General features: G+C 32.3%; 1 protein-coding gene across 3 annotated transcripts in view; it reads left to right on the top strand.

Moving 5' to 3' along the window:
- Window positions 1–26,496, top strand: part of LOC145269104 (uncharacterized) — a 156,509-nt gene that overhangs the window by 35,642 nt on the left and 94,371 nt on the right. For 2 of the 3 annotated variants that reach the window (XR_013864955.1, XM_080124695.1), the window contains exons 2-3: window positions 3,906–3,987; window positions 15,953–20,222. Coding sequence is in view for 1 of the 3 variants with exons in the window: in XM_080124695.1 (XP_079980821.1) it covers window positions 3,906–3,987; window positions 15,953–15,983 (113 nt within the window). In the remaining 2 variants the exon portion in view is untranslated. Of the gene's footprint in view, window positions 1–3,905; window positions 3,988–15,952; window positions 20,223–26,496 lie in introns of those variants that run through there. The other variant, XM_080124694.1, reaches the window with a different exon arrangement.

Genomic DNA, 26,496 nt, shown 5'->3' with positions numbered 1-26,496 from the left:
TGTAGATGTTAATTCAACTTTATCATTTAAAATATTTGAAAAATCACCTGAAGTCTGCGTTAATAAAATCAGTATCATTTGAAGAAAAATTAATTTCTCAAATGCACAATATTATAATTGTGAAATAATAAAAAGAAATAAAACAATGCGATACAATCTTGTTGCAGTCTAAAATCTAATACAATCAGTTATGAATAGATGTTTCCTTTTTCATTTCTATCTCTTGTCATCTTAAAAGTAGTTGCAATAAATTCCCATTTCAACATCAAGTCGGCTCTATTTTATAGTTTCTTCGCATCTGCATATGCAAAGCACATATCATTCAATGACTTGGCACTTTGCAATTTCATTAATGAACAATAGTATCTATCTATATATATATATATATATATATATATATATATATATATTAACCAACTTTTTTTCTTTTACCGTTATTGGATATTTTACCCTTCACCAGACTATCCATTCACGTGAAATCACCCTTTTCTTCACCATATTCCCTCTCCTTCACTATTTGTTACCAAGTAAGATCTATGACTTGTAGTTTCATCAAATACTTTTGAAAGCAAAATCTGATCCCGCATTCTGCTAAATCCTACCCTGTGATGAAAAGGAAAGTATTTCTTTGAAACTCCACAGATTAAGGACTATCCACTTATTCTGTGCTTCCTTTTTAAAATTAAATATGTTTTTAACTCTTTTTAAATGTGTTTTTTAACATGTTTTATTAACTAATTGTTCTTATATATATATATATATATATATATATATATACACACACACATTTTACTCTACAATATCATCACCCGCTCTCATCTCAAGGCACGGGATCAAATCATGCTGCTTGCTGACACTGAATGAAACTAAGTGTTAAAAAAAAATAATAATAATAAATATTTGTCCAAATTTCTTTTTTGCCAACTCCCGACTTCAACTGTAATCATCACTGACCATTTTCACTGTCTCTCTCTCAACTGTTCAAAAAAAAAAAAAGACTGCCACTTGTATAAGTCACATTTTTCATTACTTTTGCCAGAGCCACACAAATTCTTTTGGCGGATGGCAACTTAAATATTTTCCCAATACCTTCGTCACATTTCTTCCCAATGCCGGCATCAGAAATAGTGCAGCCAGGTGCAGGCCTTTTTATTCGGCCGCTTCTATGAAGAAGTCTAGTAGCAATTTCTCATATGAGAAAATTACACCTAAGGCTGTTGTCAGGCAGTCTATCATTGTCATCAGTTTTGGAGCTACTAGTGTCAAAAGTATTGTCTATCATTACTGATGTTGGCCTGTTAAGTTGTTTGGTTTCTTCTAACTATCCACTGGTGGTATTGAATGGTATATATATATGTGCTTCTAGAAAATGGTACAACTTATTTACATTATGACAGATTCCATCAACCATCAAAGTGTGGACTATTGATTCTGGGCACCTGACCCTTCCTGGATTGCTTGTGTACCTGCTCCAAGGGATTCTGACCCAATCATCATCTCCCACTGTACTGCCCCTGGGTGTGTTACGGATCAAGGTTGGCCACGGTATAATTGCCTTGTATAAGAACATTGCAATTGTATATAACGTTATCTATCAGTGTAATGTTTTACCAATAAACTACCTCTGGTATGACACAATCGTTTTCACACTTCTGTGGCTTCTCTCAACTCGTTTTTCATTTGCATGGAGACTAGACTGGTGTTGACATCTTTTTTTCTAAGCAGTTTTATGTTTATATGGTCTTGGCCATTTCACATGTAATAGATGATCCCTGTTTGGGTATTCGCTGTGGTTGGAACATCGACCTAATCTTGAGGTAGATGTGACAGTGTCATCATCTCTTGAGTGAGTTCCCTCGTTCATGTTAACAAATCATCCAATAGTAAAAATTTCAGTGACTGTTGCCTGTTCCAACTTTGTTGAGATGTTGTTGAGAGCCTCATCACAATTGCTAGCTTCCGTGGCTTCTCTCAACTCATCTTTCACTTGCATGGAGAGTAGACTTCTTCTGACATCTTTTTTCCCATGCAGTTTTCCTGGCAGTCTTTGGTTATATGGTCCTGACCATTGCACATATAATAGATGATCCCTGTTTGGGTATTCGCTGTGATAGGAACTTTGACCTAACCTTAGGGTATATATATATATATATATATATATATATAAATGTTAGGCATATAATTGGTAATCGACCTAATTGACCACTTTGCTGTTTAATTGGTATTCGGACAATTTACCGATTAGTCGGCCGATTAATTACTTTTCTCTTTCCTATCAAATTTAAATCATTTCATCACTGTTATGTGTTTGCCCACTATTGTGGCTTTTTGCCTTTATTAAATAAAATTACAAAATACAAAATACAATTTCCGATTTTTAAATGAATATAATTAAACAATTAGATAAGATATATATATATATATATTAGGCATGTTCAATGAATTGCCAGCCTAATATTTCATAAACAATAATATATATATCACTGCCATGTGACGTATTAAAAATAAATGAAACCTGGATTTTCCTGATAAAGAATTTGTTATAATTCAAAATATTGAATTTGATTTGACAAATAAATATATTTATTTATTAAAAAAAATGTCTGCACTAGTTTTGGTCTTAAAACCGTCAAAGTTTGAATTTTAGTATATATATATATATATATATATATATATATATATATATATATATATATATATTAAGCATGTACAGATTAATCGGCAGGTAATTGGTAATCGACCCAATCAGCCACTTTAATTGGTATTTGAATGATTTGCCAGTTAATCAACCGATTAATTACTTTTCTCTTTCCTATTAAATTTAAAATCATTTCATCACTACCAAGTGACTCATCAGATAGCTTTGACACCTTAACATAGTAACTACTAATTTAACTCGACATTTGTTATGTGTCTGTCCACTCATATAGTTTTTTGCCTTTATTAAATAAAATTGCAAAATACAAAGTACAATTTCCAATTCTTAAATGAATATAATTAAACAATTTAATAAGAAAAAACAAATTTCAAACTACTACAAGTACAAATTGTAATTCTTTAAGTGAATCACTAACCTGGAGTTCTGCATCTGATGCTCCTCTACTTCCTCTTCTATTCTTGTTGCCTGCCTCCTCTGCTCTCATAGTCTCCTCAGTATTTTAAGTTGAATACTTTTAAGAAACATTGTAGTTTCTCTCTTATCAGGACACAGCCTGTTCCTTGGGAGAGCAAGCATATTTCCACTGGGAACTCTGTCTCTAGGTTATAGCAGTAGATCTAGCTTTCATCATAGGTCACCAGAGCATTAAGAGCTGCGAGATCTGAATTTCCCTGCTGTCATGACAACGTTTTTCTTTTTGACCTTCTCTGAGCACCCTTGGGACAAACTTTGTACAAATCTTCTGCATCTTCAATTCCTCATGAATTAATATCATCTTGTTTAGATGTAACGTCATCAAGTCGAGGCGTGTGCGAACCTATTATTTTTGCAAATTAGTTACCATCTTTTTTAACCTCTTATATGTTTGATTGTGTGACTGAATTTGAAATATCTTACCAAAACCTTGACCTCAAAAATTGAGATATTTTTATCTTTTAAAGACAATACCGTACGAAGTTAGTCAGCGTATTAGGTTTTAGCCCCCTCTCCCTCTTTTTCCACATTGTTTTACTTCTTCTTGAGAAAAAGGTTAATTATAAAAATTGACTTGGTACATTGCTGATCTCTTCGATAATACTTTTGCAATGTTACACACTTTTTGTTTTGCTCTAAGAAACAGGTATTGTGTCAATTCAGCATGTTGTTTACATATAAGGTCAGCAATGACATTCTGGATCTTTAGTTCAAAAAATGATCTAATGATTTTAAATACTAGTTTAGTAACATTGTAGGAATTATTTTTCAGAATATGAATTCAGTGAAAAATGTTTGCCTAAATCTGTTGCTAATGAGTCAAAATTGAAAACAAAACAGTTGATCTTGTCAAGGTAAGTCGAATAAAGCATTACTTCTGCTGTTATTTTTGCGCATGCACAAAATCAAATATTCATAGCTCAAAGTCGCTTAATTTTTAACCTTTCATATCCATCTGTCAGTAGCTCAGACAATAACGATATCATATTGCTTGGATGCAATGACACCCTGTATCTTTCTTTTGTTTAAAAATGATCTAATTATTTAAAATACTAGTTTTGTAACATTAGACAATAACGATATCATGTTGTTTGGATCTTTCTTTTGTTTAAAAATGATCTAATTATTTAAAATACTAGTTTTGTAATATTGTAGGAATTATTTCTTTTTTATGAGAAGCTCTTCATGCCTTGACGACTTAATATGAATTCACTGGAAAATGCTTAAATCTGTTATTGAGAAAGAAGTTTAGCATTAATAAGATGGTGAACCATCATTAGATTCATTTAAGATTTGCAGATTATGAAAAATGTGGCAGGAGACTTATGGGCCAGGATTATGATGATGTGTTCTTCCTTTTAAATTCTTGAACACCAATACCGCAAAGGTAATTATTCAGATACCAGCAAAGCACGATTGTGGAAAATATTTATAGAGTTTGGAGAGGACAGGGATCAGCTGATGACGATAATTGAGGTCCCCAGAATCATACGGTACTAAGCGGTGAAAAAAAGTCAGAAAAAGACTGTATGATTCCGAGGGCCTTAGTTCAAAAAAATAACATTTGTAAAACAAGTTTCTGAATTTTGAGATGAAGATAATTTGTGTTATTTGGATTATTTAGATTTACTCCTCTGTTACTGTTTTGGAAATCTGCACAATTTTGAACAGAACCATTTTATTTAATCCACATAGGTAGCTTATTCTTGTTCTGTCATCCATGACCAAGTAGAAGTTCTAACTAATTAAATTAATGAAAGGTTGCATTTGAAATTTTGTGCAGATTCTCAAGTTTGACATGGTCTTCTCTGGAAAATCAGATTCTATGGTATTACTGGATGAATACTAACATAATTAAATCCTTCTAAAATGAGAGGAGAATCCAGGTTATCCTTGGTGGGCATACATCAAAACAATATGATATAAATGCGGGTGTACCACAGGGTTCGATCCTTGGACATTTATTATTTCTGATATTCATAAATGACCTCCCTGATAAAATTGTCTCTGAAATTGGTATATTTGCTGATGACACCATGCTCTATAACAGGCACAAGGGGAAAATGAATGAACACATATCTAAGGCAATGGCGGAAACCCTAGAGGAAGACCTTCAGTCTGTAGTGGAATAGGGACAAAAATGGATGGTAATATTCAATGCTACCAAGACTAAGCTGGTTTCCTTTAATAATTACAAGAAACCTTCTCAACCACTAATAACCATTTTGTTCAAACTCCTCAGCTTAACATTCACAGGGAACATGAGTTGGAATAGATATATTGAAGGCATTGCTGTTGTAAGGTGGTCTCTTTCTACCATACTAGAAAATTACTTATACCTGACAGTATCCTGTACCTCTACAAGGCCACCACTCACCCATGTATGGAGTATTGTTGTCATATTTGGGCTGGTGTATCTGCTACTAATCTCTTACTCTTAAACAGGTTTATAAGAGAGTTGCTAACCTAATAGGTCCTGAACTGTCAGTTATGCTTCAGTCTCTGTCGCATCGAAGTATTGCATCCCTCTGTCTGTTTTACAAATATTTTAATGGTAGATGCTCTGATGAACTACAAGCCCTTGTCCCCCTTGATGTAAGTACTCCTAACAAACCCAACAAGCGTCAAAATTCCACCCCTACACAGTAGAGATCCCTAGATGTGAAAAAGCCTTCTACTCTAATAATTTCTTCCCTATGACTGCTGGCCTTTGGAATTCTCTTCCGAGTTCCTGGTTCGCTTACTGTACTGACATGCAGAAGTTCAAGTAAACAGACATTTTGCTGCTCAATTCCCTATATAAGTAAACTCTTTCAACTTTGGTTGCTTTACTTTTTCCCTGAATTATAATTGTATTCAAGTTTTCAATCTACATTGCTTTCAATTTTTATTCAACTTTTATTGCTTCTAAATTTTATAATTGCATTCAAATCTTCTTCAACCCACATTGCTTTGAACTATTATTGCTTCTAAATTTTATAATTGCATTCAAATCTTCTTCAACCCACATTGCTTTGAACTATTATTGCTTCTAAATCTTATAATTGCATTCAAATCTTCTTCAGCCCACATTGCTTTGAACTATTATTGCTTCTAAATCTTATAATTGCATTCAAATCTTCTTCAGCCCACATTGCTTTGAACTATTATTGCTTCTAAATCTTATAATTGCATTCAAATCTTCTTCAACCCACATTGCTTTGAACTTTTATTGCTTCTAAATTTTATAATTGCATTCAAATCTTCTTCAGCCCACATTGCTTTGAACTATTATTGCTTCTAAATCTTATAATTGCATTCAAATCTTCTTCAACCCACATTGCTTGGAACTTTTATTGCTTCTAAATCTTATAATTGCATTCAAATCTTCTTCAACCCACATTGCTTTGAACTATTATTGCTTCTAAATCTTATAATTGCATTCAAATCTTCTTCAGCCCACATTGCTTTGAACTATTATTGCTTCTAAATCTTATAATTGCATTCAAATCTTCTTCAGCCCACATTGCTTTGAACTATTATTGCTTCTAAATCTTATAATTGCATTCAAATCTTCTTCAACCCACATTGCTTTGAACTTTTATTGCTTCTAAATTTTATAATTGCATTCAAATCTTCTTCAGCCCACATTGCTTTGAACTATTATTGCTTCTAAATCTTATAATTGCATTCAAATCTTCTTCAACCCACATTGCTTTGAACTTTTATTGCTTCTAAATCTTATAATTGCATTCAAATCTTCTTCAACCCACATTGCTTTGAACTATTATTGCTTCTAAATCTTATAATTGCATTCAAATCTTCTTCAGCCCACATTGCTTTGAACTATTATTGCTTCTAAATCTTATAATTGCATTCAAATCTTCTTCAGCCCACATTGCTTTGAACTATTATTGCTTCTAAATCTTATAATTGCATTCAAATCTTCTTCAACCCATATTGCTTTGAACTATTATTGCTTCTAAATCTTATAATTGCATTCAAATCTTCTTCAGCCCACATTGCTTTGAACTATTATTGCTTCTAAATCTTATAATTGCATTCAAATCTTCTTCAACCCACATTGCTTTGAACTATTATTGCTTCTAAATCTTATAATTGCATTCAAATCTTCTTCAACCCACATTGCTTTGAACTATTATTGCTTCTAAATCTTATAATTGCATTCAAATCTTCTTCAACCCACATTGCTTTGAACTATTATTGCTTCTAAATCTTATAATTGCATTCAAATCTTCTTCAGCCCACATTGCTTTGAACTATTATTGCTTCTAAATCTTATAATTGCATTCAAATCTTCTTCAACCCACATTGCTTTGAACTATTATTGCTTGTAAATCTTATAATTGCATTCAAATCTTCTTCAACCCACATTGCTTTGAACTATTATTGCTTCTAAATCTTATAATTGCATTCAAATCTTCTTCAGCCCACATTGCTTTGAACTATTATTGCTTCTAAATCTTATAATTGCATTCAAATCTTCTTCAGCCCACATTGCTTTGAACTATTATTGCTTGTAAATCTTATAATTGCATTCAAATCTTCTTCAACCCACATTGCTTTGAACTATTATTGCTTCTAAATCTTATAATTGCATTCAAATCTTCTTCAGCCCACATTGCTTTGAACTATTATTGCTTCTAAATCTTATAATTGCATTCAAATCTTCTTCAGCCCACATTGCTTTGAACTATTATTGCTTGTAAATCTTATAATTGCATTCAAATCTTCTTCAACCCACATTGCTTTGAACTATTATTGCTTCTAAATCTTATAATTGCATTCAAATCTTCTTCAGCCCACATTGCTTTGAACTATTATTGCTTCTAAATCTTATAATTGCATTCAAATCTTCTTCAACCCACATTGCTTTGAACTTTTATTGCTTCTAAATTTTATAATTGCATTCAAATCTTCTTCAGCCCACATTGCTTTGAACTATTATTGCTTCTAAATCTTATAATTGCATTCAAATCTTCTTCAACCCACATTGCTTTGAACTTTTATTGCTTCTAAATCTTATAATTGCATTCAAATCTTCTTCAACCCACATTGCTTTGAACTATTATTGCTTCTAAATCTTATAATTGCATTCAAATCTTCTTCAGCCCACATTGCTTTGAACTATTATTGCTTCTAAATCTTATAATTGCATTCAAATCTTCTTCAGCCCACATTGCTTTGAACTATTATTGCTTCTAAATCTTATAATTGCATTCAAATCTTCTTCAACCCACATTGCTTTGAACTATTATTGCTTCTAAATCTTATAATTGCATTCAAATCTTCTTCAGCCCACATTGCTTTGAACTATTATTGCTTCTAAATCTTATAATTGCATTCAAATCTTCTTCAACCCACATTGCTTTGAACTATTATTGCTTGTAAATCTTATAATTGCATTCAAATCTTCTTCAACCCACATTGCTTTGAACTATTATTGCTTCTAAATCTTATAATTGCATTCAAATCTTCTTCAGCCCACATTGCTTTGAACTATTATTGCTTCTAAATCTTATAATTGCATTCAAATCTTCTTCAGCCCACATTGCTTTGAACTATTATTGCTTCTAAATCTTATAATTGCATTCAAATCTTCTTCAGCCCACATTGCTTTGAACTATTATTGCTTCTAAATCTTATAATTGCATTCAAATCTTCTTCAACCCACATTGCTTTGAACTATTATTGCTTCTAAATCTTATAATTGCATTCAAATCTTCTTCAGCCCACATTGCTTTGAACTATTATTGCTTCTAAATCTTATAATTGCATTCAAATCTTCTTCAACCCACATTGCTTTGAACTATTATTGCTTGTAAATCTTATAATTGCATTCAAATCTTCTTCAACCCACATTGCTTTGAACTATTATTGCTTCTAAATCTTATAATTGCATTCAAATCTTCTTCAGCCCACATTGCTTTGAACTATTATTGCTTCTAAATCTTATAATTGCATTCAAATCTTCTTCAGCCCACATTGCTTTGAACTATTATTGCTTCTAAATCTTATAATTGCATTCAAATCTTCTTCAACCCACATTGCTTTGAACTATTATTGCTTCTAAATCTTATAATTGCATTCAAATCTTCTTCAACCCACATTGCTTTGAACTATTATTGCTTCTAAATCTTATAATTGCATTCAAATCTTCTTCAGCCCACATTGCTTTGAACTATTATTGCTTCTAAATCTTATAATTGCAGTCAAATCTTCTTCAACCCACATTGCTTTGAACTATTATTGCTTGTAAATCTTATAATTGCATTCAAATCTTCTTCAACCCACATTGCTTTGAACTATTATTGCTTCTAAATCTTATAATTGCATTCAAATCTTCTTCAGCCCACATTGCTTTGAACTATTATTGCTTGTAAATCTTATAATTGCATTCAAATCTTCTTCAACCCACATTGCTTTGAACTATTATTGCTTCTAAATCTTATAATTGCATTCAAATCTTCTTCAGCCCACATTGCTTTGAACTATTATTGCTTCTAAATCTTCGAGCATCATTACTTTCAAAATTTTCTAAAAGATTTATTGAAAACCATATTTGAAGTGAGCTAGCTCGAAAAACTTCATGTTTTTATCATTGTTACCAAAGGCATTATTCATGAAATAATCGATCCCATGTAAATTCCATTTAGGGGATACGGTCTGCTTTTTTACCATTGGGTGCAGTTATGACTTTATATGTCCATTAGTGTTGGGACAATTAATCGGAATTGGAAATCGGAAAAATATCTGAATTGGTATCAGAATCAAAAAAATTGGTGCCTATTTTCTGATGCCAAAAACGATTCTTTTGTCTTTTTATTTGATTTTGTTTAAAGCAAAATCTTCCATTGCTGGTGATAATGATAAAATAATAAATATTTATTGATTTTAAAACAACCAGTAAAGATAAAATCGATGGATCGTCCTCCACAATGTAATTTTACATTTAGGAAAATACTTGCATATTTTACATGTGGGTTTTTTTTTTCACAAAAATCAGGAAAAATAAAAACTCTATAGTAAAAAATTTAGAGATTTATAAAGAATCGGAATCAGTAAATGTATCAGAATCGGGAATTTAGTACAGAATTAGTAATTGTATTCGAATCGGGGGGAAAAATGTTGGAATCGTTCCATCACTAATGTCCATCATTAAAAATTTCAGTTATAAGAATTGGGAATAACTTATTTTTCAATGATATCGATTGATGCATAAAGTATGATCAATTCATCAATTATTAAATTATATGAAAAGCAAATAATCAACATTTTGTATATGTGTATAAACAAATTACTAAAACCTTTATAAAAATGAAGTCAATTATATTAAAAACATTTTGTATATATTTAATAAAAAAATTACTAAAACTTTCATAAAAATCAAGTCAAATATATTGAAAAATATTTTGTATATATTAAACAAATTACTAAAACTGTCATAAAAACAAGTCAATTATATTGAAAAACATTTTGTATATATTCAATAAACAAATTACTAAAACTTTTGTAAAAATCAAGTCAGTTATAAAAACAGGTGTGAACAAATGAAAGAGATTTCTTGGCCTCCTGGCCTAGATCAAAGTGTAGTATCTATTCTGATGGTACACTTCAATTTTTTGTTCTCAGTTAGTGGAGGATAAATTTTTCACAACTGAGACAATATTTTTTTTATTCCTTTTATCATTAAAAACGACCCTGTTGTCTAACTCTGCCCTGATAGGAAGGTAAAATAAATAGGTACATTAGGGTTAAATGCAATGAGATTATTGTGAAGTGTTTCATGTTTCTTAACAAGTATTAGAATTTTTTTTAGCACTATAAAAATATGAAAACTGTGTAAATTATAAAACGTAAAATTGTTACCTGAAAATCTAGATATTTAATTTAACATTATTTTATAATAAAACAATTATTTACAATAAAACAATTATTTTTATTAATTGATACATACTGCAAAATATCGACATAATATTTTTTATTTAATTAATAATGAATTTAAGAAATTCTTAATAAAGTTGTACAGTATAATTTTAATTTTATTTTGCTTGTAATGCTGAACCCTATTTTTAATTTATTAAAAATATATGTGCATAAAAATAATTTTGTTTGCTAAAACTTTTGTAAAAATCAAGTCCATCACCAAATGTCATTCATGCATGAAATATTTTATTGGAGTACAAATCTAAAAATAGTTGTCTCATTAAATTACTGAATATTTTTTCACATAAAATCTCAATTTCATAAAGTAATAGAATTATTAAAATATGTTTCTTAAATGTTTTATTAAATTGCACAAATTTTTTTATTTCTTATCAAAAACGGTGGTGCATTTCTAAAACTATTTTATTTTATTAAAATGCCATTTGGATTTTAGCTTTCTTCACATGAAAACTCAATTTGATAAAGTTGGGATATGGTGAACAGAACCCCATCGTTTTTGAGGGATTTGAAGCTGCATCAGAGACTGTCCTTTTGACTGCAGGTGAATTAATGATGGGTCTAATGGACAAACAGGTTTTTAGAATTGCCTACCGCAATGTGTCCCTTTGCTCATTTGGAGTAAGGAGTGCAACAGTATAATAACGGACATACTCCTGTAAGACCAAAATCAGTTGTCTATTACTTTTGATGATATCTCTTGACTAGAATACTTTAAAAAGATTTTATAAGTTTGTGAAACCACATGTCCCTATCTCAATAACTCGTTAACCCGAACATTGTGTGTTGTAGTCTTTTCTCCTTTTCATCGATGTAGTGTTGTAGTCTCTCATACTGATATTGCTTATTTAATTCATTATTTTTCTTTTAATTTTCGAGACTTGCAGGTGGGGAGGACATCAACGTCAGTAACACACAATACTAAAAACAATACTACAATTACGAAAAACTGAAATATTTTATGACATGTGAAAAATATGAGTAAAGCAAGATCGATTGAAAGATTGTGATTATTTTCCGATGCCAAAAACGATTCCTTTAATTTTCTTTTATTTGATTTTGTTTAAAAGAAATCGTCCACTGTTGTTAGTAATAACAAAATAATATTTATTGATTGTAAACTTCCAGTAACACTAATATCTATAGATCACCCCACACAAGTGTTTTTTTTGTATTTGATGTATCATCCTTATTGCATTAATGAATAAATTTATATGCATTAGTATATATTTTTATATTGTCGTTTTATTATATATATTAGTCCTCACGCGAAAGCGCAGGACACAAAATGTTTTAAATAATAATAATAATAGAATAACAATAACAAAGTCTTTCGCTAGCAAGGACTAGTATTGAGCGTAACCAGTTATACACTCCTTTTGAAATTTTCATCTCTATTTTTCTCGTTATCTACTGAATATTTTTAATGAAACCTATATGAAATATGTTCCGTATTAAATTGTAAAGATTTTCTATTCTGAAAGAAGTTTAAAAATATTTCATCTAAAAAAGTTATTTTAAAGTTTTTGTTAAAAAAATTCCGATTTTCTCATTATTCAGACATGTATGACAAAGAGGGAGTTGCAAAAAAGAGTTGTGATGTGAGGAGAATTACGAACTGAAACAGAGAATATTCAGACCTGTAATAATACAAAGAGGGGGGTTGCAAAAATGAGTTGTGGTGTGAGGAGAAATACAATCTGAAATGGAGAGGCAGATTTTTTATAAATGCATACAAAAGCACATTCATCTTTTTTAAAATCCAAATCAATAAATTAAATAAAATACAATCTTTAAAAGATACGTTACAAGTTAGAAAAGCATTTCATCCAAGGCATGAAAATTGTTAAACAAAATGTTTTTACTATAGGCTTTAAAAATAAAGGTACAAGATTCAATTTGAAATTTATTCATCTTCAAAGTGCACTTTTATACATTTTACAAAGTAAGGTATTAAATTTTTACACCTTACTTTGTAAAATTTATAAAATTGCACTTTGAAGATAAATAAGTTTCAAATTGAATCTTGTACCTTTATTTTTAAAGCCTATAGTAAAAACATTTTGTTTAACAATTTTCATGCCTTGGATGAAATGCTTTTCTAACATATATATATATATATGTAATCCTTCCCATGTTCATTATTAATTTTGATTTCTCCCCCATATTTTCTTTTTTAAAAATGTTCGAAAATGCCATCGTTTGCCCCTGATGAGAATGGCGAAAGACGTCTAGGGTCTAAAAGAATTTTCTGTTATTTTAAAATTTTGTACCAAAAATAAACTCTTTTAATATATATATATTCTGATGAGTTAAGTACAAAATAGATTCACTGATTGATATAATAATTGATTGATTTTGCGCTATGAAACAGATACTGTCAAGAATTGTAAATGCCAATTGAATTAAAGAAATAAATTATAAGATGGTCAACATCATGAATTTTGGAATATAGACTTTTGTCATTTATTCATTATATTGCTCTGTAATTACATTGAGCTTCTTAAATAAGGATTGGTATATATTATAAGAAAATAAAATATATTTCCACAGAAATATATATATATATATATTGGTAATTGATTTTAATATATCCCAATTCGCAGTATCTTTAGATATTTATAGATTAATTTGTTGAACCAAGACCAATGAATCTGTTATATTGAAAAACATGAGCTGCAAACCAAACGTTTAAATTGTAAAAAGCAAAATTCTTACTTGTATAATCTTCTGGATATTTAGTTTAATATTATCTACAATAGTTTTATTAATTTGAATGTGTTGAAAATAAAGCATGATCAATTCATCAGGTACTTATTGATATGAAAAGCAAATTCATAATAATCAATATTTTATATATGTGTATAATAAAAAAATTGCTAAAACTTTTGTAAAAATCATCACCGATGTTAAGACATTCATGCATGAAATATTTTATAAGTGAATATTTCTTCACATGAAAACTCAATTTATAAAGTAGTAGGATTATTAAAATAAAAATATGTTTCTTGAATATTTTATTAAATTACACAAATTTTTTTATTTCTCATCAAAAATGGTGGTGCATTTATAAAACTATTTTTGTTTCATTTTAATGTAATTTTGTTTTTAACTTGTAAATGTTGAAGATATTCTTTAAGTGCAGTTGAGAGAATGGTGCATTTAGAGTAGTGTTGGGAATCAGAAAAACCTGAACTTTTGAGGGTATTGAAATCAGTATTGAAATCGGAAAAATTGTGACTATTTTCTGGCACCAAAAATGATTCCTTTTCATATTATTTGGATTCATCAGACTATTGTTCTCATCTTGAGTGTGATTTTCACGTTTTGATCGATGTAACCTCTGCCCTTCATGTGTATCTTGTTGAACCCTGGAATTTGGATGGAATTTCAAGCGGAACCCTTTATATCACGGGTTTAGCATGCTTGTTCCGTCAGCCATGACTGGATAGAGGTCCTAAGTAATTTGCAATTGTATTTTTTATTACTTAGGACCTCTATCCAGCCATGGTTGATGGAATAAGACTACATTACCCCTGTGATGTAAATAAAGGGTTATGCTCGAAATTTTGTCCAAATTCCCAAGTTTAACAAGATACACCTGAAGAAGGTCGGAAGTTATATTGACCGAAACGTTGTGAAAATCACATTCCAGATGAGAACAGTAGTCCGATGAATCCAAATAATACAAATAACCAATCCTCATCTAAAAAATTCAGAATCGTCACAATTCCTTTTAATTATCTTCTTTTATTTGATTTTGTTTAAACGAAATTGTCCACGGTTGGTATTAATAATAACGCAATAAATATTGATTGATTTTAAATTTCCAAGTAAAACTAATATCTATAGATCACTCCCCACAAGTGTTTTTATGTTTGATGTATCTTATTATTAATAGATCCATATGCATTAGTATATATTTTTATATTGTCATTTTATTTTATTGATATATATATATATATTCCGATTTTCAACTGAATGTTGCTTTGTAAATAAGAATAAAACTGCTACATCTTGTAATTAAATGCGTTTATTTATTGTATTATGTATATTCAGTAAAGTAAGACCTCTCCACACTGCTAGTTTTCTTCTATCAGAAAGAAAACCGACGTTCAATGAAATGTCTCCATATGAAATGGAAGAGAAAGGAAAATTTAAATGAAGAAAAAATATTTGTTCAAAAATGTACCTAATTTCTGGTGCAAAAAACGATTCCTTTAATTATCTTTGATTTTGTTTAAAAAAAAATAATGAATAAATCTATATGCATTAGTATATATTTTTACATTATCGTTTTATTTATTTTATTGATACTCTCTCTATCTATCTATATATATATATATTAGTTATAAGACAATTCCGATTTTCAACTGAATATTGCTTTGCAAATAAGAATGACTGTTACACATATTCTGACTGCAAAAATTCGGGATTTCTTTATTTATTTAAGTGAAAATCATTTTCAAATAAATAAGCTTATTTATTTGAAAAGGATTTTCACTTAAATAAAAAAAAATTAAATGTTTTTTCCAAACAACAAAAAATCCCAAATTTTTGCAGTACAAGGGACACATTGTGGGAGGCAATTGCAACTAAATATATTATAAAAGCAAAATATTGTGAAATGTGAAAAAGATGAATGATTTTTCATTTCTGTAATGTTTTATGATATATAAAGCTTTTATTGCTAATTTTCTTTTAATATCTTCAAATTCGCAGACTATACGGATATTAATAGATTAATTTGTTGAACCAAGAGCAATGAATTTATTATATTGAAAAACATGAGCTGCATCTGTGTCACAAACAATTTCGTTTGCAAACATCTGTAAAATAAAATTTGAAATTTATCTTTTTATTTTTATTTTGCAGAATATCAAGAAATTTATTCAATAAAAAATAAATGCAAATTGACTAAACAACTGGAAACCCATGAAATAATATCCTTGTGAACTATACGATTTTTCTGTTTCATCAAATTGAATTTTACGATACATATTAGAGAAATATTTTCCTGCCAACTGTATATGGATTTCTTCAGTTCTTCATCTTATTTAATAAGACACTAGCTGAAATAATTAGCACAAATGTGTGACTAATAAGCTCATGGGCCGTTTGATAAATGCAACATTTTAGGCATCTAAAATACTAGAAAAAGAACTGCAAACTGTGGAAAAAATGTCAGATATTTCAGCTTCAGTAGAAAACCTTGAATCAAATATGGAAGTAAAAACGCATTTTTGTAAAATATGCAGCTCTTCTTTTACCACAAAAGAAAATATGTTGCAACATATGCGTATACACGCTGGAGATAAACCATATTCTTGTGAAGTATGTGGCTTTTCTTTTTCACAGAAACCGGACATGGTACGACATATGCGAACGCATACTGGAGAGAAACCATATTCTTGTGAAGTATGTGGTTCTTCTTTTTCCCAGAAACACAGTATGTTTCGACATTTGCGAACACATACAGGGGATAAACCATATTCATGTGAAGTATGTGGCTCTTCTTTTACAGAGAAACACCATATGCTAGGACACATGCGAACACATACTGGAAGCAAACCATATTCTTGTGAAGTATGCGGCTCTTCTTTTACACTAAGACAAAATATGTTGCAACATATGCGAATACATACAGGAGAGAAACCATATTCTTGTGAAGTATGTAATTCTTCTTTTACACATAAACACAATATGTTGGAACATATGCGAACACATACTGGAGTAAAACCATATTCTTGTGAAGTATGTTTCGTTTCTTTTTCACATAAACAAAATTTGTTGCAACATATAAGAATACACACTGGAGAAAAACCATATACATGTGAAGTATGTGGCTCTGCTTTTAGACATAAGCAAAATATGGTGCAACATATGCAAATACATACTGGAAAGAAACCATATTCTTGTGGAGTCTGTGGCTCTTATTTTACTCAGAAACAAAACATGTTAAAACATATGCAAACACATACTGGAGAGAAACCATATTCTTGTGAAAAATGTGGCTCTTCTTTTACAAGGAATGAAAGTTTGTTAAATCATATACGAACCCATACTGGAGAGAAACCATATTCTTGTGAAGTATGTGGTTCTTGTTTTGCACAAAAAAGAAACATGGTAAAACACATGCGAACACATATTAAACAGAGCTCAGAGGGTAAAGATAATGAGATACCAAAGTCTTAGGTAAGGCATGAAATGAAACTGGAATTTTAGAAATATCTCATTATTCCACTAATTATAGAAGCACCTAGACTCATACATTGCAACCATGTAATCCCTACAACCACCTACCTTGAAAATGCTGCTGTGAACCCTGACATAGTTATATGGAATGTCAGAAAAAGGGCAACCTTGGTTGAACTGAGTGTCCCTAATACTGGAGGTCTGAACAGAGCTGAAAGAGAGAAACAGACCAAATATCAAGGTCTCATGTATGATATGAAAAGAAACTGAAATCTTAAAGAGATATCAATCATGCCAGTTATTATAGGTGCCACAAGGCTTATGAAGAAGAACTTGAAGTCCTACCTAACTAATATTCCTGGGAAACCAAGTGCAAGAGAAATCCAGACAATTGTACTTAAGGGAACAGCAAGGATACTAAAAAAAGCTCTTGGTTGGTTTCAATAAAAGCAAGACAATATTGGCAGCTGATTTGCCTGCCCCATACCCAACATTACAATCTTCAAAGAAAAAAAATGAAAAAGAATCTTATAAAGCCACTTGGCAAATATACCTGATGATTTAAGTGTAAGAGAAATTCAAACAATTGCACTTAAACGGTACACCAACATCGCGCTTAGAGGGACATCATGAAACTAGCCAAACATTTTGGACTAAATTGACTTACAAATGAAATGGAACCAGAAAAGAACTCTGCCTTGTAAATAGTCGAAAAGAATCATCAAAAAAGTATAAATGATGAATCAAATAGAGAGATACAAACAATTGTACTTAGAGGGACAGTAAGAATCTAAAAAAGATCTCTTGGTTGGAATGTATGCAATAACAGGTGAATGTCTGGCATTCGGTACTATTGATCTAATATAAATCGTTAATAAATCACAATTATCCAGTCATATTCTTAATGTTATGTTTCTTTCTTATGAGGAAATTGTTATATATTTCATTCTATAATATGAAAGAATTGCACGAAAACATGTTCGCACATGTTTTCGTAGATTAAAAATATAAAGCCTTAAATTTAAACTGATACAATAAAGATGAGGAGGCACGATTAGATCGACATAGTTTCAAACAATTGCACTTTAAGGGAAAGTTCAAATCTAAGGAAGATTTCTGGGTTGGAATGAAGTATGTTAAAGCATACTCAAAAAAGCTCGAAGATACGAAAGTCTTATGACATGAAATGAAACTGGAATTTTAGAAAAGTCTCATCATTCCAGTAATTATAGGAGCACCTAGACCGTTAAAATCTAATCTCTTGGTTGGAATGTATGTGATAGTAGATTAATGTGTGGCTCTTGTTTTACACAAAAAAGAAATATGTTAAAACATTAAACAGCTCAGAGGGTAAAGAGTATGAGATACGAAAGTCTTAAGACATGAAATGAAACTGGAATTTTAGAAAGGTCTCATTATTCCGGTAATTATGGGAGCACCTAGACTCATGAAAAATGTTATGTGTGAGGTCAGTTTCATAAAATATGCAAAATAAATGTTTTTTTTAATATTTGGAGTAAAAACAATCGTGTTAAAATAATTTTTCATTCTATAATATAAAAGAATTGCAAGAATACATGTTGGCACATGTTTTCTTAGATTAAAAATATAAAACCTTAAATTTAAACTGGCACAATAAAAGTGAGGAGGCACGAGTAGACCAACACAGTTTCAAACAATTGCACTTATTTCTTGGATGGAATGAAATATGTTAAAACATATGCAAGTGCATATTAAACAAAGCTCAGAGGGTAAAGATAATGAAATGAAACCGGAATTTAAGAAAGATCTCATCATTGCAGTAATTTTAGGAGCACCTTGATAGTTAGAATCTAATATCTTGGTTGAAATGCATGTGATAACGGGTGAATGTCTGGCATCCATGTATGTATGATTTTTTTCCAGTGTGCCTTATCCTTACCTTGAAACAAATCATAAGAAAATTGAAAAAAAACGGAAACCATATTATTGTGAAGTATGTGGCTCTACTATAAGGAAAGAAAGAACTTGAGTGAAACATGGTGAACATATCTGATGAGCTCTCAAAATCGAAACTTCAAAACAGTACACCAATACCACAGGAGAAGAGCCATCACAAAACATTTTAAACAAGACTGTCTTACAAATGAAACGGAATCGGAAAACAATAGGAAATAACTCAAAAGAGTCGTCAAAGATACTCCCAGAACTTCCATTACGAAAATATGGAAGAATTGTCTAACACACAGCATTCTAAATATTTTCTAGATTAATTCACCCAGAACTATATAAATAAGGAAAGCTCTATAGACTGACTATCAAGTGTGTTGTAATTCCTGTTAAACAAAGACAATATACCGATTCTAAAACAAAACAACATACTGCGCAAATAAATATACTATTGTAACAAAGCCGTTACGTCACAAATGAATAATAATCTGAATAGCATTTTTTTTTTTTAACAAAAGATTTTTATTATCGTTATTTTTGGCATTGCTTAAAAAAGTCTCTCACTGTCACATGTACATTTTATCCGGTATTCGTTTCTCTTTCCTCCCACCATATGCCAATCACAACTGGCTCATCCTCGTCCTTGCTGTTTACACATCCATTTTCTTTGACGTCGACTTCTAACCATTTCTCACCTGCGACTTCCCGTGTCCATTTCTTTCTATGTTGTCTTTCTTTAATGAGCATGTGTTACTTTTTTTCGTCTTTGTTTTCTTCCTCTTCTTGTGCACATATTCTAATTTGCATATGTGCGATTTTCTGCTGTTGCTTATCTCTTTGCATGCTGGCCATCCTTTGCTGCTGCTGATATTTTCCACGTGCTGACTATCATGTATGTTGTAATTCCTGTCAAACAAAGACAATATACCGATGCTAGAATGAAACTTACTATTTCTGGTGTAATGTAGCCATTACGCCACAAATGGACAAACAAAGCAAATAAATAAAAATCTGGGTTGGATTTTTTTTCAACAAAAATTTTTAATTGTTATTTTCAGCATCGCTTACAACAAATCTCTTGCTACCATATGTTTATTTTACCTAACACTCGATTCTCTTTTCCCCAACTGTATGCCGGTCACAGCTGGCTCATTCTCATACTTGGTATCTGCATGTCGACTTTTTTTCTCTTGCAGACCTTATGCTGGTATTTCTCGCTATTTACACATCCATTTTCTTTGACGTTGACTTTCTTTCGCTCCCTTTTAACCATTTCTTGCCTCTGACTGCCCACATTCATTTCTTTCTACGTCGCCTTTCTTTCTCGAACACACTTTCTAACTTGCATATGCGCGATTTACTGCTGCTGCTAATGTCTTCACATGCAGATCATCCATTGCTGCTGCTGATTCTTTCCACACGCTGACACGCACTATGTTATACTATTTACAATGTAACAGCATACATTGCAGGACAGTAAAGCACACATTTTGCAGTGTGTGTCTGTCTTACACATAATAAGCTACATATGTGAATACATACTCGAAGCAATATTCCTATAAAGTATTTTTTTTTTTTTTTACAAATAAAGTTGCATCATTTGTAAAATAATGTGACAATGTGTGAAATTTGCGGTTCATTTTGTTTGTTTTTTTTTAAAAAGTTCCATGTCTCAAAAGTATATTGATTTGTTTACATCTAGGTTCGAAAATACTATGTCCTATATGTTGCAGCATAGTAAAACAGTGACTGTCTTACACGTAATAAGCTACATATGTGAATACATATTTGAAACAATATTGCTCCAAAGTATTTTGCTATTTTACACAGAAATAAAATTGCATCATTTGTAAATATTATAACATGTCATAATAAAACGAATCCCCTCTGAAGCAAACCATTATAACATGATCTGGTCCACAAGGCCAAATAACTTGCTGAACTCCTGGTTTACACTCAAGTGTAAAATGTAGCTCATATGAAAGTGTGCTGGATAGAAATCAAAATGTTGTAAAGTATATTTGCCTTTTGAACTAACTTGTGCTAGAACAAGGCCGATAGCCATTAGTCACATGTTCTTGTGTAATGAATGAATGTGGGATTGACATGAAATTCTTAAAGATAAACTAAAATGACCGAAAAATGGGCTGAAATGACTTAAATAAATAAAAAGTAAATGACTTTAATGAACTTAAGGATGAATTGAATGACCTTAAGAATGACTTGAATGCTTAAAAAATAACTGGAATCGTTCAAAATCAACTTGAATGATCTGGAGAATGACTTAAATGGCTTTAAGACTGACTGGTTGTAAAGTGGGTGATAATTTTACATTAAATTAATACAGAAACGTGATCCCCCCCACTTTATATCACAGTTACAAACATAGGTACAGCATGTAGTAAGAACAGATACTACACTTTGATCTTGGGCAAAATGCCAAGAAAAGGGTATTTATTTGCTCCCCCACCGAGCAAATTAGGCACAAGGCCGATTTTTAATGTGAGGAGTGATGGGGAAATGGGGACCAGCTCCCTGGGGAGTAGGGGAGCTGTTTAGTGACAATTTGTATGACGGGTTGCCCCTACATTGACCAAGGTCTTATATGTGGGGTTGCCCTCACATATGGTCTTTGCTTGCAATATCTGCCGGAACAGATAGTACACTTTGATCTTAGCCAAAAGGTCAAGAAAAGCTTAATAAGCTAAGAACAGCATCTATTAACAACAGACGTTTGATCTTAACCAAAAAGGCCAAGCACAAAAGTGTTATGGACAGACCGACAGAGTGACTTATAGAGTCGCTTGCACGCAACTAAAAACACCATATTATTGTCATGTGTTTGCTATATGTATTAGAGAAAACAACTTGGTTACAACAAATGGGGACAAATACTAGAGATAAATTCATGTTCTCTGTGAATGTTAAGCCGAGGAGTTCATGAGCCATGGCTATTAGTGGTTGAAATGTCTTGTAATTATTAAAGGAAAGAAGTTTAGTCTCAGTAGCATTTTTGGCCCCATTTCACTACAAACTGCTTTATTTGTTAGAAACCAATTTTTTTTTTACAAAGGAGTCACCACTTATCAAGGCTCGGAGGCCACTCGAGGATAAGGGTTAGTGGGTATACATTAATCAATGGAATTATAGCGTAGCAATCATAAGTAGTGGAAATTTTATAAATTGGATTACTTAGAGGGACGGTTCATTAAGAACTTGTTTAGGTTGGACTTGAAGACAATCAGATTGTAGTCAGCTGGAAAAGTGAGTGGGAAATTATTGATAGTGGTTTTGGCTAGACGAGTGTTTTTTGTGAAAGTTTGGCGAGGGGGGGACCATAGATTGAAGCTCAGACGAGCATCTGTCATGAAAATAATGAGAAAGCAGATTCAGTAAGTCCAAGAAACTACAAAAAAGGTAAACTATAACATTTACATGGTCAATTGGTAAATAATTTTATCAACTTCTTTGTTAACTCAGTTTTAAGATGTGTTTTTTTTAACTGGAATATTTGAATATCTATATAAATAGTGATTATCTCTAATTAAGGAAAACATTATTTTGAGACGAACGTGATTTTAAAAGAATCTTTGTTCATACAATTATGTATTTGATTCGTATTTACAAAGATTTCATCACTAATAGACAAAACAATCTAAGTGCTAATGTTAACATCTACATCTTTTGTCGAGGCCATATTCAGCAGTGGGTTGATCAATTCATTTCCTCATTTCAACCGTCTAAAACTCTCGTAGGTATATAATTCTAGAAAATTTCTTCTCTTTTATCTTCTCTTCTACTTCTGGCTGTGTCGTCATCTCACACATTGGCAGCTGTTAAAGTATAAAAAAATAATTTAGAACACAAACTGCGATACATTCTGCATATATTGAACTATCATCTAAACTTCAGCCTCTGTCCAATCGACGAAACGTTGCATCCCTCTGCCTGTTCTACAAGTACTTTAATGGTGAATGCTCTGACGAACTGCAAGCACTTGTGCCCCTTCGACATAAATACCCCAACAAACCTGACAAGCGGCTAAATCCCACCCCTACACAGTGGAGATCCCTAGATGTAAGAGAGCCTTCTACTCCAGTAATTTCTTCCCCAGGGTAGCTAGACTTTGGAATTCCCTTCCGGGTCCCTGCTTTCCCAACTGTTCTGACATGCAGAAGTTCAAATGTAACGTGAACTGACAGCTTGCTGCCCAACTCCCTACGCAGTACCCCTGATGCCGGTGTACCTGATAGTAGCCCCCTACAACAAAGTGGCAATGTGCCTTGTTTGGGGTGAAAATGTAATAAAAAAAAATTGGTTTGGATTTGAGTGCATGTGAGGGTACCATCATGGAAAACAGCCTTCTAAGTGCCAAGGTCCACATCTACATCCTCTGTCAAGGCCATGTTCATCAGTCAGGCGATCAAATCATTTCCTCATCTTGGCCTACTAAACCTCTCTTGATTTGGTCTAAGCAGCCACCTACCATCAACTGTATCAAATTGAAAAACTCCTTAATTGAAAACTGCCCCAACCGTTGCAAATCTGTTAAAGTCACTGTCACTCTTAAACTAACTCTAAATATGACATTTCTGAATTTTTGAGGTGAGGATTGGTTATTTGTATTTGGATTCATCGGACTACTGTTTTCATCTTGAGTGTGATTTTCACAACATTTTGGTCGATATAACCTTCGGCCTTCTTCAGGTGTGTCTTGTTGAACTTGGGAATGGTCTGCAAGGACCCGTGGCGCAATGGTTAGAGTACTTGAAAAATCAATTGTAAAAAGTGATATCCTCCTGAAGGTTCAATCTTCAGTGTGGGTGTCTGAAAAATACAATTGCGAAATACTTAGAACGTCTATCCAATTATAGCTGACAGAACAAGAGCATGCTACCTCTGTGAAGTAAATAAAGGGTTCCTCTTGAAATTACATCCAAATTTCCAAGTTTGACAGAAACATTCCTGAGTTTTTTTTTTTTTTTTACAAAGGAGTCACCACTTATCAAAGCCTGGAGGCCACTCAAGGATAAGGATTAATGGGTATACATAAGTCAATGGGATTATAGTGTAGTAAAAAGCCAAGTACGTCCAAGGATGGAATACTGCTGCCATATCTGGGCGGGAGCTGCTAGAAGCGGCCTATCCTGCCTTGACAGAGTGCAAAGTGAACTTTGTGGCTTTGTGGGGAGTGCCCTTTTCTCTGCCCTGTAGCCTCTCTCCCAAATAGAAGAGACGTTGCGAGCCTGTCCTTGTTTTGTCGTTGTTTCCATGGCAGGTGCTCGACTGAACTTCAATCTCTGGTGCCCCCTCGCCAATCTTTTACGAAAGGCAACCGTCTGGCCGAATCCACTCTTTATATGTGCCTAAATCAAAATGTAGATTCCATGAACAAGGCTTCTTTCTTAGAACTGCACGCCTGTGGAACTCTGTTCCGTCTGACTGCAGCTTGGATGTGTTCAGGTCCAGCGTTAACAGGTTCCTGATGAACCTCCCCCTTAAATAAACACTTCATCAAATCTCCACACTAACGTAATATACTTACAATAACCCTTATCCCTGAGTGGCTTCCGTGCCTTGATAAGTGGTGTCCACTGTGTAAAAAAAAAAAAAAAAAAAAAAAAAAAAAAAAAAAAGATACACCTGAAGAAGGTCAGATTATATCAACCGAAACGTGAAAATCACACTCAAGATGAGAACAGTAGTTCGATGAATCCAAATAATATGACTAACTCTAAATATATTGATCTCCTCAAAACTTCCCCCAACTTGGATTAACAGTATTTTTTCAACCGTATATATTGGTTTGGGTCTGGGTGCGTGTGGGGGGGTACCATCATGGAAAACAGCCTTCCAAGCATCAGGGTCCACATCTACATCCTCTGTCAAGGTCATGTTCATCAGTCAGGCGATCAATTCATTTCTTATACATATTGACGTCTATTGTCCAGTCTTTTTGTTTCTGTTACTGCCACACTTGGATTAACAATATTTTGTGTACCATGGTGAACGATTTCATGTACTGATAAACCTATTTCCTCTTTCTTTGTTGTATTTTTTCCTCTTTTCTGTTTCCTAACACTTGGGAGGGGGTGAGGCGTCGATAGTATAAAAATATTTGTCCCTGCGTGTGGCAAACAGTTATATCAGGCATCAAACCACAATTCAACAGAGTGAAAGAATGACTTATGAAGGCCCGAAAAACTGCTCTCGTGATGTTGGTGAGGATCTAAAAGGGAAGCCTGTGATTGGATGTTTTTCATCCAATCACAAGGCAACCCGTCCGTGACTCCTTAATAATTCCAATATTTCATTTCATTATCTTGCCGACTAAAGCTCTCTTGAACTGGTCTAAGCCACAGTCTTCTATCAACTGTGTCAAACTGGAAAACCTCTCAACTCAAAACTGCCCCCAACCATCGCAAACCCAAGACAGTTCTTAACTGTCGTGAAACTCACCGTCACTTCTAAAACTGTTCTTAAACTAACCCTAAATATATTATCCTCTATTGTCCAGTCCTTTTGTCCTCATTACTGCCACACTTAGATTAACAATATTTTTTCAACTGTATATATTGGTTTGGATCTGGGTGCGTGTGGGGATACCATCATGGAAAACAGCTTTCCAAGTGCCAGGATCCACATCTATGTTCTCTGTCAAGGCCATGTACATCAGTCAGGCGATCAGTTCATTTTCTCTTCTCGGCCTCCTAAACCTTTCTTGATCTGGTCTAAGCAGCAACCTACCATCAATTGTATTAAACTAGAAAACTCCTCAACTCAAAACTGCCTCCAACTGTTGCAAATCTATAAAACTCACTGTCACTCTTAAACTAACTCTAAATATATTGACCTTTATTGTCTGGTCTTTTTGTCTCCATTACTGCCATACTTGAATTAACAATTTTTTGTATACCTTGATGAACAATTTCATGTACTGATAAACCTATTTCCTCTTTATTTGTTATATTTTTTCCTCTTTTCTTTTTTGCTTCCTAACATTTGGTGATGGGGGAGGGGGTAAGGCATCAGTAGTATCGAAATATTTGTCCCTGCATGTGGCAAACAGTTATATCAGGCATCAAACCATAATTCAGTAGAGCAAGAGAATGACTTATCAAGTCCTGGAGGCCACTCGAGGATAGGGGTTAATGAGTGTATGGTAGTTAATGGGGCAATATCGTAGTAATCGTTAGTCATGGAAATTTGGTAAATTGGATTACTTAAGAACTTAAGATATATCAAGAACTTGTTTATGTTGGACTTGAAGATGGCCATATTGTAGTCAGTTGGAA

This window comes from Euprymna scolopes, chromosome 45 (assembly GCF_053919585.1).
Source record: "Euprymna scolopes isolate OS-2025 chromosome 45, ASM5391958v1, whole genome shotgun sequence".
Classification (NCBI taxonomy): Eukaryota; Metazoa; Mollusca; class Cephalopoda; order Sepiida; family Sepiolidae; genus Euprymna; species Euprymna scolopes.
This window is presented reverse-complemented; position numbering and strand designations above follow the sequence as displayed.